This window comes from Carassius gibelio, chromosome B1 (assembly GCF_023724105.1).
Source record: "Carassius gibelio isolate Cgi1373 ecotype wild population from Czech Republic chromosome B1, carGib1.2-hapl.c, whole genome shotgun sequence".
Lineage (NCBI taxonomy): Eukaryota > Metazoa > Chordata > Actinopteri > Cypriniformes > Cyprinidae > Carassius > Carassius gibelio.
In genome coordinates, this window is record NC_068396.1 from 14225099 (window position 1) to 14238079 (window position 12981).

The following is a 12981-nucleotide window of genomic DNA, read 5'->3' on the forward strand; positions in this document are numbered from 1 at the left end:
GTGTTATGCTTGTGTTTATTGTCTAAGAGTAACATTATTGAGGGCTGGGGGCACATGTCTTGGCTTCAGTGTGGTCGGGGGTCGAGGTATGGGTAGTCGACTGAGCAATGGAGAAATGAGACGGGGCATCTTCGTAAAACACATCTCAGAGGACAGTCCAGCTGCATACAACAGCACTTTGAAATTAGGAGACCAAATTCTTCAGGTGGGTGGGTGTGTGTGTGTGTGTGTGTGTGTGTGTGTGTGTGTGTGTGTGTTTTCATTCCATAGTACCCTTTAACTATTGGAGTAATCTCAACTGCCCTCTTTGACAGTGTCTGAAATTCCAATAATGAAAAAAAAGGAAATTAATGAGACAAATATTAATAGGGAAACTGGTGGATTTTTGATAGAAAAATCATAAAAACATGAGTTATTTCCTTGTTTGCACTTTATTTTATATTATGTACACTTACATGTACTTACAATCTACTGGATAATATTAGGTAACTACATGGTTTAGGGTTAGGGTTAGGTTTAGGAGTAGGTTCAGAGTAAGTGTCTAGTTGTTACCCAATTATTGTACTATAACAAGTATAGTATGTATATGTGGAACAGGGATGTAAAATAAAGAGCTACCATTCCTTCTTTAGTGTCCTTGTTACTGTGTAATTACACAGTTAAGCACTGAGTAATATTATTTAACAACATATAGTTACTATAGGGTCAGAATTAGGGTTAGTTGCTTGTAATTGTGCATAATTTGCTGTTATTACAAGTACATATAACATATATAACAAGGGAAATGTTTAATAAAGTGTTAACCAAAACACAAATAAGTATGTAAAGCAATATAATTAATATCTAGTTTACTTATTATAAGGATGCCATGAACATCAAAAACTAATTGAAACTCACCCTTGTTTCAAATCTTTATGAATGAATTTATTTATTTTTTATGCCTTTTATTTAGATAGGACAGTAGCTCCACAGGAAGTGAACTGAATGCCTGAAGCGCAACGGCGCTACAAGTCTTACTAATATGAAGTCAAGACATATTAAATTAAATTAAATAGAATTGTTATGACCGCTCTGCTTCATTTAATGAATGTAAATAAGAACTCGGACTGTCAAAGAATTGAAAAGGATGCAAAAGCGACCTTTATTTCGTTTTGGTATATTGAAAAAGAAATCACATTTTGTGCCCCGCAGAAGAAAGTCATGCAGGTTTGACACACCACGAGTAAAAAAGTGAGTGAGTAAAAAAGTACAGTCAGATAGTCAGATTGGAATGGGTGATTTCAATCTACTCTTGCTAATTTTGTGTGAAATATACATCAGAAAGCCTGAGGCTGAGACTAGATAGTGTTGATGAACAGTAATTGGATTTGGATGATGTTTGATGATCTCCATCTGCTGGCCATAATAAGCTAATGCATCACTCCTACTCTGACCTAAATAAACTAGATAACAAGATTAGTTTAAAGAAAATCTGGGGCAAACTGGTTACCTTGAAAGTAGAAGTATGTTGAAAGTAATGAGCAACTGGAGAAAGAACTTCATACATTAGATTTTTAATGTGTGTGTTGGCAGGTTCAAGGTGTAGATGTGAGTGATTTTACTCATGAAGAAGCCGTGGAGGCGATCCGTAGAGCAGGAGACAAAGTAGAACTACTGGTACAGAGTCCTCCGGTACAGCACAGATACTGTACACATGCACACACATAATCACTTTACAAATACTCATATTCAGTGCTAGAATATACTCGAAAACCTAACCTTTATTGCCTCTCTATGTCCAGTTTTCAGCTCCAGACAACTGCTCTGAGGATGAAAGTGTGTCAAAACCAAATTCTCCAAATCACCAGGTGTGTTTTTGCCTATACTATGGTGTCTATCATTAGAGCCTTTTAGGTATTTCATGTATATGCTTATCTCATCTTTAGGAACCCGAGATCCCGAGTAATCTCTCCCCAACCTACCCCTTCAGTCCCACCCCCTTTAAGGTCTGTGATGTTTGCATAGTAATAATCCAATACATATGTATATAAATAACTTATTATAGGTTCCACATACAAAATTAATACTATCCTTGTGTAGGTACTCATAATTATACCTTTAAAAACAGGGCTTAAAAAAATACTGCCAAATGTTAATGATAAACTGAAACAGTGCTTTGAAACTTTAATTATATTTCTATTGAAACTTGTAAGTCATGCATTTAAATATATTTGTTATTACACATTTGTAATAATGAAGTTGCAGTTGCAGTTTATTAAATGCATTAACTTTGAATGTAATATTGAAAAACGCACAAGTCAAAATTATAATCAAGTACCTCACATGTGCCAAAGTATGATAGTCAACACCAAAATAAGATGCTTCTTTTTTAAAGCCCCACATAAGATATAATAAATCCTTTTTAATTTGACATTATTACAAAGTGTATCAAGAAACAAAGGGATACACATAATTTTAAGGTCTTCTTGTTACAGTGTAATTATACATTTAAGTACTGAGTGATATTAATGAACTGCATGTACTTACTATATGGTTTAAAAAAAATAATACTGCAAGGTGCACATTTAATACAATTATGCACACTTATTTTTGTCAGATTTGTCTCAGCCATATTGTAACGTACTGCTGAGGCTGTGCAGTAAAAATGCAATGAAAGAGATAAAAATTTAATAATGTGTTTTCTGAAGAATATAATCACTTTTTGATGGTACTGTTGTAGCGTACAGAAGACTGGAATTTGGGGAAGGCTCCACATTTAGCTCCCCCCCTCCTGAAACTGCCCTCTAGGCAAGTCGAAACAGAAACAGATGGAGTGCAGAGTGTTCCAGAGAGACCACCCCTGCCAGAAGAGGCTGCACATCATCACAGCGAGCAGCAGCAGGCCTCTTACTGGAGTATGTTTGACTGTGTCTGTGTGTAGCTCAGGTTTCACCTACATAAAGGGGGCCAAATGTCCCCTAAAGACAGTCCAACCTGAAATCACCTACACTGTGTGGAGCAGTGAATCATTCCCAACAAGGAAAAGACATCAAACATATTTATTTAATAAAACATACTTAATATACATACCAAGCTTAGAGGATCCAATATCATTAGTTCTGAATACACGTCAGTGCCTCTATTAGTGTGTCTGCTAATGTGTCTATATTGTTTTATCTGGATGTTTTTGCATGTTTATGTGTGTGTGTAAGCAGGCCGCATGCAGCAGAGGTATGGCAGTCTGCCTGGAGAGCTGCACATGTTTGATCTGGACTGTGGCTCACACAGCTCTGGACTTGGACTGTGTTTGTCAGGAAACAGAGATGGAGCTTGTGGTAGAATGAGTGTGTATGTGTCAGAGATCAAATCAGACGGGGCGGCTGCGGCAGATGGTCGGGTCAGAGTGGGAGATGAACTACTGGAGGTGAGAACGACCCCCTGAACTCTTGACTGGCCAACAGAAACATTTAGATTTGTGCAATCAAGCCTTTATGCTGTCTATATTGTTTTTAATTAAGTAACCATTCAGTTTCTGATGAAATACAAAAACAGGTGAATTATGGTCATTTCAACAAATTTTTTTTTTTTTTAGGTGGGGGGTGTAGTCAATATTTTTATTCTGGTATCTAAAGTTTGATGAATTTTCTCTGTAGATTATTGTTTAAAAGTTACCACAAATGACAAATGCTTATACTGTCACTGGTAGTTACCATGCGAAATGTGTTTGTAACAACATAATTTCATTTTATATATATTATTTTAAAAAATAATTAAACTGCTTAGTTTAAATGTTGTGCTCATTGGCTAATATTTAAATATATATTAGAGAAATATTGAGTAATACATATATAGTGAAAATTATTCATATTATTTTAGACAACTCTAATAATTTTCCTATAATTATCAAATATATTCAATGCATTAAATGCTTTATCAAATTAAATACACATCATTATTATTAAATACACACAAATACACTTTATAAGTTCCATTTAGGAGTGAAAGATATTAGAAGTAATATAATTCAGTATTAATAACAAGAAATAAAAGGAATTTGTATTACTTTTTTAATGTTAGCCTATTCTTTGAGACACAAAGTAATATCAAAAGATGGTGTGTAGATTTGCATTAGACAAATAAAAATGCTATAATTGCCACGTCTCCCCAGTATAACTAAAAGAGCAAACTGCAGTGAAGTATGTGTCTTATCTAAGGTCAAGGGTTAATCTTCAGCATGTTTATGTGTGTATTTGGAAGATAAATGGACAAGTGCTGTATGGACGCAGCCACCAGAATGCAACAGCAATCATCAACAGTGCTCCAGCTAAAGTCAGGATTCTGCTCACAAGGTGAGACATTTTCATGGGAATTCAGATTGACACAAGCTCTCTCTCTTCTATATGCATTTTAATATACTCTTTATACATTAATATAGTATAGTAGATTTATTTTTGTGATTTGAAACAAGCAGAAATAAGAAAGACTTTGGGTTTTTAAATATTTAAAACAAAGGAATATATTCTGCACTATTTTTAGGTCTATACCAACTCAAACACACTGTATATGCGCATGAATACTGTATGAAACTTGAAATCAAACTAGAAGCCTTTTCATAAACCTCTCAGACTTAGTATGTTATTTATTTTAATGCACATATATCATTTTCTCATCAGGAATAAAGCTGTACAGAAAAAAATGACTACAGGACCAGTAAAGGAGGCAATGGACACACACACACACACACACACACACACTCAAGTTTGTTACAATATGTACAATATAGTTTTTACAAATAATTTATCTATTCTTTATTTTTTACTGGACGTCTCTGTCACTTGTGTTATCTAATAACAGTTTTATCTGTTTAGATGGACAACTGTCCTGTTATATCTCCTGCCATTCTTATTAATAGCATCAGAGAACTTCAACATTTAGCCTTGTCACAGGTAAATCAGTCAAATCAAATGTTAGACAAAAATACGGCACAAAATATCCGCCTGCTTCATTCTTATTCCCTTTATTCTCATGTTTCTGTTTGTCGATAGGATGGAAGGGTCAGCACAGAGGATAAACTGAAGTCTCACTCCTCAGAGAGCCTCAACATTGGTATTCCTGCTCCAATCAATGCCACATCCAATCTTAAGCCCTCCTGTCATCCTGCCAGTCACATGTCCCCCAGCCACTGTACTCCTGCGTCATCTGGCATTTCATCAGCTGATGAGAGCATTCGCTGCGGCTCCACGGCCAATCAGAGCACTTGCACGGGGCCTCACGGCATTTCTTACTTTACCCAGTGTTCTGTGAGCTCTGACCCCCTAACATGTCCCATCATACCTGGCTGTATAAATACCATTGATATCTGCAAGGGAACCACTGGGCTCGGCCTCAGCATAGTAGGAGGCTGCAATACAGTACTGGTGAGAAATCATAAATGAAACCAAGCATATAAGACTTCACGGTGTTGAAAGAGCATCTTCAGTGCAAATCTGAATATCAAAATACCACAGCAATGTTATCTGTAGTATTAATAGACAGCCAGAAATGAAAGGTGAATTGTAAAAAAAAAAAGACAAAGCATTTATGCATTCCAAAGCAAAGCGACATACATTGCATTCAAGATATCCTTTTATCAGTTAATGCATTGCCTGGGGATTAAACCCATGACGCTTTAGTGTTTGAGCTGTAGGAATTATCTGTAAAAGTAGCTTGTGAAGACATGCAATACCTTTGAATGGAGAACAGACTCAAATTTAGGTAAGGATATACCTTTTTATGTGAACTACTCTTCTTAGAATTATTACAGGTCAAATACAACTTTACATTAATAACTTACCCTCATGTCGTTCCAAACCCGTGAGACCTCCGTTTATCTTCTGAACACAGTTTAAGATATTTTAGATTCAGTCCGAGAGCTCTCAGTCCCTCCATTGAAACTGTGTGTACGGTATACTGTCCATGTCCAGAAAGGTAAGAAAAACATCATCGTTTATTCAGCATTTGCTTCTCTTCCGGGACTGTTGTAAGCGCAGATTTTTGGGTGAACTAACCCTTTAAATAGTGGGAATGCGTTCAGGAAATAACTTAAACTTACCTCTCATAAATGGATAAGGTATGTTGACAGAAGGGTTTTAAAACCAGAAATATAAAGTTTTTTTTTTTTTTTTTTTATAAGGGATTATTTTTAGAAAAATATTATTATCTTATTATTTGATCTGTAAAGTTGTCTAAACCATCCTGGGTTTGCTTATTTTTATGAACTGAGGAATGCGTCTAAATAATTTTTTCATGTGGCATTCAACAGAAGGCCAGAAATGCTCTTGATAAGCTTATAAAATATTCCTTTAAATTAAAAATAAATATAGAAGTAACATGTTGCAATCACCAGAAATCAAAATGGGACTTCAAACTATATTCTGTATTTCCCTGGGGCTTTTTTCTCATGTGGAAATAAACAAAGCTTTTGGATTTTGAAACGTTTAAAAGGCAAGAAAAGTTATTAAAAAAAATACTGCACTATTTTTAGGTTGATGTCAGTTTCAGTGTATGGTGTCGTTAAAGAATGACTATCAAATTTTCAATTCAACTTTTCTCTTAAATGCTTTAACTACATTTCTTTCTTTGTCAGGGAGCAATAGTGATTCATGAAGTGAATAAGGATGGTGCGGCACACAGAGATGGTCGGTTGTGGGCAGGAGATCATATACTGGAGGTACAGAACTCTAGCATTCACCATTAACGTTGGACAGAGTGTAGTTTATTGATCTCTTCATAAAGACCTTCCATTGAGCCAATCATAGAGTAACAATCATTATTTGAACTCAGTGTACAGTGCATTCTGAACTGAATATTCAAATAGGGAAAATGTAATCTTTTCCTATCCAAGGTTCTCTGAATCGCCCCCAAGTGTGATTATTGTTATCTCCTCCAGGTGAACAGCATTGATCTGAGAATGGCCACTCATGAGGAGGCCTTGAGCGTCCTGCGCTTGAGTCCGCAGTGGGTGCGATTGTGTATCTACAGAGACCCTGTGCCAGAGAACCACTCCACACACACCCTCCAAAACCACACACCCGAAGACATGTGGGACCTCTTCAGTGTCGAACTGAATCTCAAAACAGGACGGGGACTGGGGCTTCGCATTGTGGGGAAAAGGTGGGTTATTCTAAAGGGATCTAATTACATTACAGAACTGCACAGTTCATATTTGGCTGCGTGTCTTGCAGGAATGACACTGGAATCTTTGTGTCTGAGATTACCAGGGGAGGGGCTGCAGACTTGGATGGAAGACTGTTGCTAGGTGACCAGATTTTGTCTGTGAATGGAGAGGACATACGAGCTGCGTCACAGGACTATGCAAGCGCGCTACTGCAGGTGCGCTCAAAAACACTTCATTTAGGAATATAGTAATTAATGCATTTCATTCTTAATCATAATAGGGCTAATTATGATCCTCTGCGTGTGTGTGTGTGTGTGTGTGTGTGTGTGTGTGTGTGTGTGTGTGTGTGTGTGTGTGTGTGTGTGTGTGTGTGTGTGTGTTGTAGAGCTGTAGTGGGCCTGTGCTGTTGGAGGTGGCACGTTTTAAAGCTTCCACACACTACTCATATGGAGATCAGGTAAACACTTTTAGTACAACTAGATCATTCCTGTTATGCAGTTCCTTTTGAACTTTGAGATCTAAATCAATAAATATGTATGTGTTATGATTCAAGCAAGGAAATTCTTTTTATAAAGGGTTCAAAATAAGCTCTTGTTGACAAGAAAATTAACAGAATGACTCCCAAAATAAAGGAAATAACGAGCCAAGGTTAGCCATTGCTCAGAGACTGACACAAGGGTATCATTTAAAGTTTATATGTTTAACCATATTTTGTAATTTTATTAATTTACGTGGAATTCTTTGGAGTGACACCAGTTCAAATAATGGTTACTCTAGTGTAGGGACCAATTCTCACTATTAACTAGTTGCTTATTAGCATGCCTGTTATTAACATATTGGCTGTTTTTTTAGTGCTTACACATATTCTGCATGACCATATTCTACACCCCTAATCCTACCCAATACCTAAACTTACTAACTATTAATGAGCAACAAATTATTTGTTTATTAAGGAAAAAGTTGTAGTTAATGGTTTGTTAATAGCAAGAACTGGACCTTAAAATAAAGTTCGACTGAAAAGGAAGACCAATTAAATAAAATGTTTGATTAAAACATTCTGAAGAAAATACCTGAAATACCTCTTAATATAATACCTTTCATAAACAGACAGTTTGTAATGTTAGAAGTTAATGAAAAGCACATGGGAAAGTTTTGAAATTATAAATAGGATTTCTATTTTATTTATTTTTGTATTTTTGTATTTTAACTGGGAGATTAATATTTTATACAATATATTAAATCCAAATAAACAAATACATTCAAATAAACAGTAAATAAATGTATATTGTTACAAAAGATTTCTTTCTATTTTTAGAATCCTGGAAAAAAAAAAATCCACAAAAATGAAAGCAGCTCAAATGTTTTCAAAATTGATGATGTGATATGTTTTTCAAACGCCAAATCATATATTAGAATGATTTCTGACAGATCATGTGACACTGAAGACTGGAGAAATGATGCTGAAAATTCAGCTTTGCCATCACAGAAATAAATTACACTTTAAAATATGTTCTAACATAGTTAAGGGTTGTTTTAAAGTGTAATTATATTGTACAATATACTGTTTACTGTAATTTCTTACTGTAAAACTCTAACCCTAAGCTTTTTTATGGTACTGTATGATAAAGATATACTCTTACTATACACATATTTCCAGCACACAAACACAACTTGTGTAGATCTAGACGGGGCACAGTCTATAAAGTGTCTGTGTTATGGCAGGTGGGCGAGTTGGATGTCCCTCTTCTCTCCTCTCTCAGCACAGATGATTGTAAGGGTCTGTCACATCACACAATTATTCACTATTCAGTATTCAGCTCTATTCATCAGTGAGTCACTGTTGTCATGTTTTTGCACAGCTGTGGATGGAAACGTGGACATCAGAACTGTCACCGTTCAGAAGGTGGGTATGTTGTTATATGCAGTAATGTAAGCCATGTTTCTGCAGTAACTGTAAAGTTGGTGTGATTCTGTCCCAGCATGAATGTGAGTCTGTGGAGTTGAGATCGAGAGGCACACCGGGAGATCCAGTGATTTATATCTCCAGCCTGGACCTGACCACACCTGCAGCACACGCAGGACTTCTGCAGGTGACCCTAAAACAGCCTTTATTTGACACCTTTTTCATTATGTTTAGAAAATATTTATATTGGAGTCAGTAGCTTTGTGGACCAAAGTTTGAGTCCCGACTCGTGGTCCTTTCCCAGTTTTCGTTTCCACATGGCTTTCAGGCCTTTCTCTATACTGTTCTGCCCCGATAAAGGCAGAAATGTCTAAAATAAATAGAAAAAAACTGTTGATCATTGTAAACCTCACAATGTATACCAAACTATATGTACTCTACCATTCAGAATGTTGGGGTCAATTTTTAATTTCTGAAAGAAATGATAACTTGATAAATGACAGTAAAAACATTTATTATGTTACTTAAGATTTCTTTTTTTTTATATTGTTCTTTTGACATTTTGTGCATCAAAGAATCCTGAAAAAATTATATTAGAAAATATATTTGAATAGAAAAGTTACAGTTTTTACACATTTAGAATATTTATTTTACAATATTACTGTTTTTACTTTATTTTTGCTTTTGGTGAACATAAGAGACTTAGATAATGTAACTGATGCCAAACCTTTGAACAGTAGTGTATATAACATTTTCAATATATTTATTCTTAATGGAACTGTCACTCAGTAGAAGCTATCTACATAAAGACTGTTTTATAGTTATTTATAGAGCTATATTTCCACTAAATTACAATACAAAATTTTATATATATATAATTTTTATTTTATTTTTTACAGTGATTTGGGTTATAGGGTTGAATGATTGAGCAAGGCCAATCTGTGAACACTGAAATGTATGTAAAATTTGTAAAAAATAAAATATATATAATTATTATTATTTTACTGCAATTAACTACAAATAATTTTGGGAAAATGTGTCGAATTGATGATGTTTAATGATTTTATATTTTTGTATAAAGCCAAGATGCAAGGTTGAATAGGCCAGAATTACCATTTTAATGTATACAGAAAATTTCCTAGTAGATTACATTTTTTATTAATTTTTTTAGATACTAGTTTATCTAACATATCTAGTTCCTACTACAAAGAATGTGAATGTCACTCACAGGACACAAAAATGAATACTCCATTCATGGGAATTGCTTCCCACGACCCTCAAAAATAATCAAGTCTGAATTGAATTTTCAGCTGGGTGCCAGGGTCATCAGCATTAATGGTACATCAACTGAACGCCTCTCAGTGACTGAGGCAAGTACTCTCCTGAGAAACAGCAGTGGAGCCGTCACACTGCAGGTGTGTATCTTCAGACATATATCACATCATTTCAGATTCCAAACCTAATCAAATGTTCAGAGCTCATCTTTCCATGAATGTCACACCCTGTGTGTTTGATTAAAGGTGATGCCAAGTGGATGTGCAGATGGAGCTAGTAAAGATCGGTCATCTTTAGTTCACTCCTCACTTGGACTCTCAGAGAATTACAATACCCACAGTCACCAGAGGTATTTAATATCATAATATATCTTAAATGTTTTGTCACTAAAATACATAGGTCCAGGACAAAAGTTTAATGGCTGGGAACTAATAGGTTACGTCATGCAGGACTTTAGTCAAGTATGTTCCTGGTCTGCTGAGGATGGTCCTAATTTAGGCTTTCATTTAAGATTTATTATTCGTTTATCCCAATGCTGCCTTCAGTGGGTCCATAAAATATATATTTAACTGTGAATTTTTACTGAAATGCCTGCTTGTGGATATTTTAGAGCCAGTTTGTGTGTGCAGTTTTGTAGAGGCATTAGAGTCAGCAGAATTCCACACACTTAAGCTCTGATAAAGGACTTCACCTCCAGGGCACCCAGACTATTCAGACACCCTCTACAATAGAACTGTAATGCTTGCTTTTTTTTTTTTTTCTAAGTGTACTGAGAGATTAGTTGTTGCCTTGTTTGCCAAAAGTGTGTCTGGGAAGAAAATGGGTTAAAATCTATTTGTCTTTTGTGTGTGTTTAAGTCCTCCTCAGTTCCAGACTATCACTCTTGTGCGTGGCTCTGCTGGGCTTGGCTTCAGTATTGTAGGAGGATTTGGCAGTTCCCATGGTGACTTGCCCATCTATGTCAAGAACATATTTCCCAAGGTACACAAGAAAGAGTCTTAAACTAAAAAAGGTTGAGTAAATCTCGACTGCAGTGCGCCAAAGAGATCAATACATGTCCAAACACACGTTCAGTTTGCATGTATCGTGGCATGTATACACTCCACCTCTGGCATGCAGTCATCTGACTGAGAAAGGAATGTTATTTGTGTATTTGAGCGTGAAGTGTATGTGACAGCGCTCTGTTTCCACAGGGAGCTGCGGTGGAGGACGGGCGTCTGCGTCGCGGTGATCAGCTACTGACAGTAAATGGACAGAGTCTGGAGGGTGTCACTCATTCTGAAGCTGTCGAGCTCCTTAGACAAACCAGCGGGACAGTTACTCTACAAGTACTCTCAAAACAACTACCAACATGCTGATAATGTTACTGTCCTGTCAAGATGTTTCACATAGACCTCAAGGAGCTGATGTATTACTACTGATTGTTAGATTACAGATAGAGTTTCTATAGAAGCTGTATTTCTCAAAAAAAAAAAAAAAAAGGTAGTATTGTATAATAATTGCAAAAATATCTCAGACAACGTGTGTAAAGAGGGAGAAGCCAATAGAGACTAGTGCTAAACCAGTAGTTCTAAAAAATATATATATATATATTTTTAAAAATTAAAATTAAGTAATTATATATTAATCGATTTGACAGCACTAATATATATATATATATATATATATATATATATATATATATATATATATATATATTTATATATGTATATATATATGTGCTTTCAAATCGATAAATCACATCCAAAATAAATGTTTTTGTTTACATAATGTGTGCACGGTGTATATGTTTGCATGTATATCAATACACATACACACACACACAAACACACACACATATACGTGAAATTTAAGAAATATATATTTATGTATAATATCAATTATATAAATTTAAATATACATAAATAGTGGTAAATATTTCTTACATATATATACATGTATTTATATATACATATAAATATGCGCAGTACTCAACTATATAATATAAACGCACTTATTTCGGTTGTGATTAATCAATTTGACAGCACACACACACATATATACAGGTGCATCTCAATAAATTAGAATGTCATGGAAAAGTTCATTTATTTCAGTAATTCAACTCAAATTTTTAAACTCGTGTGTTAAATAAATTCAGTGCACACAGACTGAAGTAGTTTAAAGGGATAGTTCACCCAAAAAATCTAAATTATGTAATTAATAACTCACTCTCATGTCGTTCCAAACCCGTGAGACCTCCATTTATCTTCAGAAGACAGTTTAAGATATTTTAGATTTACTCCGAGAGCTCTCAGTCCCTCCATTGAAACTGTGTGTACGGTACTGTGTGTACGGTATACGGTATAGTAGTAGTAGTAGTAGTAGTAGCCCTTTATTGTCACTAGTCACAAGTACCAGCGAAACTAGCCATCAACCTGTCCATACATACATACATACAATATGACAGTGGGGTAGACAGGACAGGAAGACAGGGTATTTGAGGAAGAAATAAGTACAGCATAACATTAGGTAAGTGAGGAGAAAAAAACCAACACCCAGACTATGCTCCTAATGGGAGCACAGTATGAGAACAGGAAAAACACCTCAGCACAAAAAAGCACATAATCAGTACACCATAGACACACGACTTTGCAACTGGGTACGGAACTTGGGGTGGTTGAGGTAATCC

General features: G+C 35.4%; 1 protein-coding gene across 1 annotated transcript in view; it reads left to right on the forward strand.

Annotated features, from left to right (window-relative positions):
• LOC127948493 (multiple PDZ domain protein-like) overlaps positions 1-11946 on the forward strand; it is a 50880-nt gene extending 38934 nt beyond the window's left edge. Inside the window, exons 23-43 of the mRNA XM_052544954.1 lie at positions 28-205; positions 1573-1671; positions 1782-1847; positions 1926-1985; positions 2720-2894; positions 3195-3403; positions 4237-4328; positions 4653-4698; positions 4848-4925; positions 5025-5396; positions 6605-6688; positions 6908-7131; positions 7203-7350; positions 7521-7592; positions 8858-8906; positions 8995-9038; positions 9115-9225; positions 10349-10453; positions 10559-10662; positions 11171-11294; positions 11507-11946. Of these exons, the coding sequence (XP_052400914.1) occupies positions 28-205; positions 1573-1671; positions 1782-1847; positions 1926-1985; positions 2720-2894; positions 3195-3403; positions 4237-4328; positions 4653-4698; positions 4848-4925; positions 5025-5396; positions 6605-6688; positions 6908-7131; positions 7203-7350; positions 7521-7592; positions 8858-8906; positions 8995-9038; positions 9115-9225; positions 10349-10453; positions 10559-10662; positions 11171-11294; positions 11507-11671 (2605 nt within the window). The 3' untranslated portion in view covers positions 11672-11946. The remainder of the gene's footprint in view (positions 1-27; positions 206-1572; positions 1672-1781; positions 1848-1925; positions 1986-2719; positions 2895-3194; positions 3404-4236; positions 4329-4652; positions 4699-4847; positions 4926-5024; positions 5397-6604; positions 6689-6907; positions 7132-7202; positions 7351-7520; positions 7593-8857; positions 8907-8994; positions 9039-9114; positions 9226-10348; positions 10454-10558; positions 10663-11170; positions 11295-11506) is intronic.
• The last annotated feature ends 1035 nt before the right edge of the window (positions 11947-12981 follow it).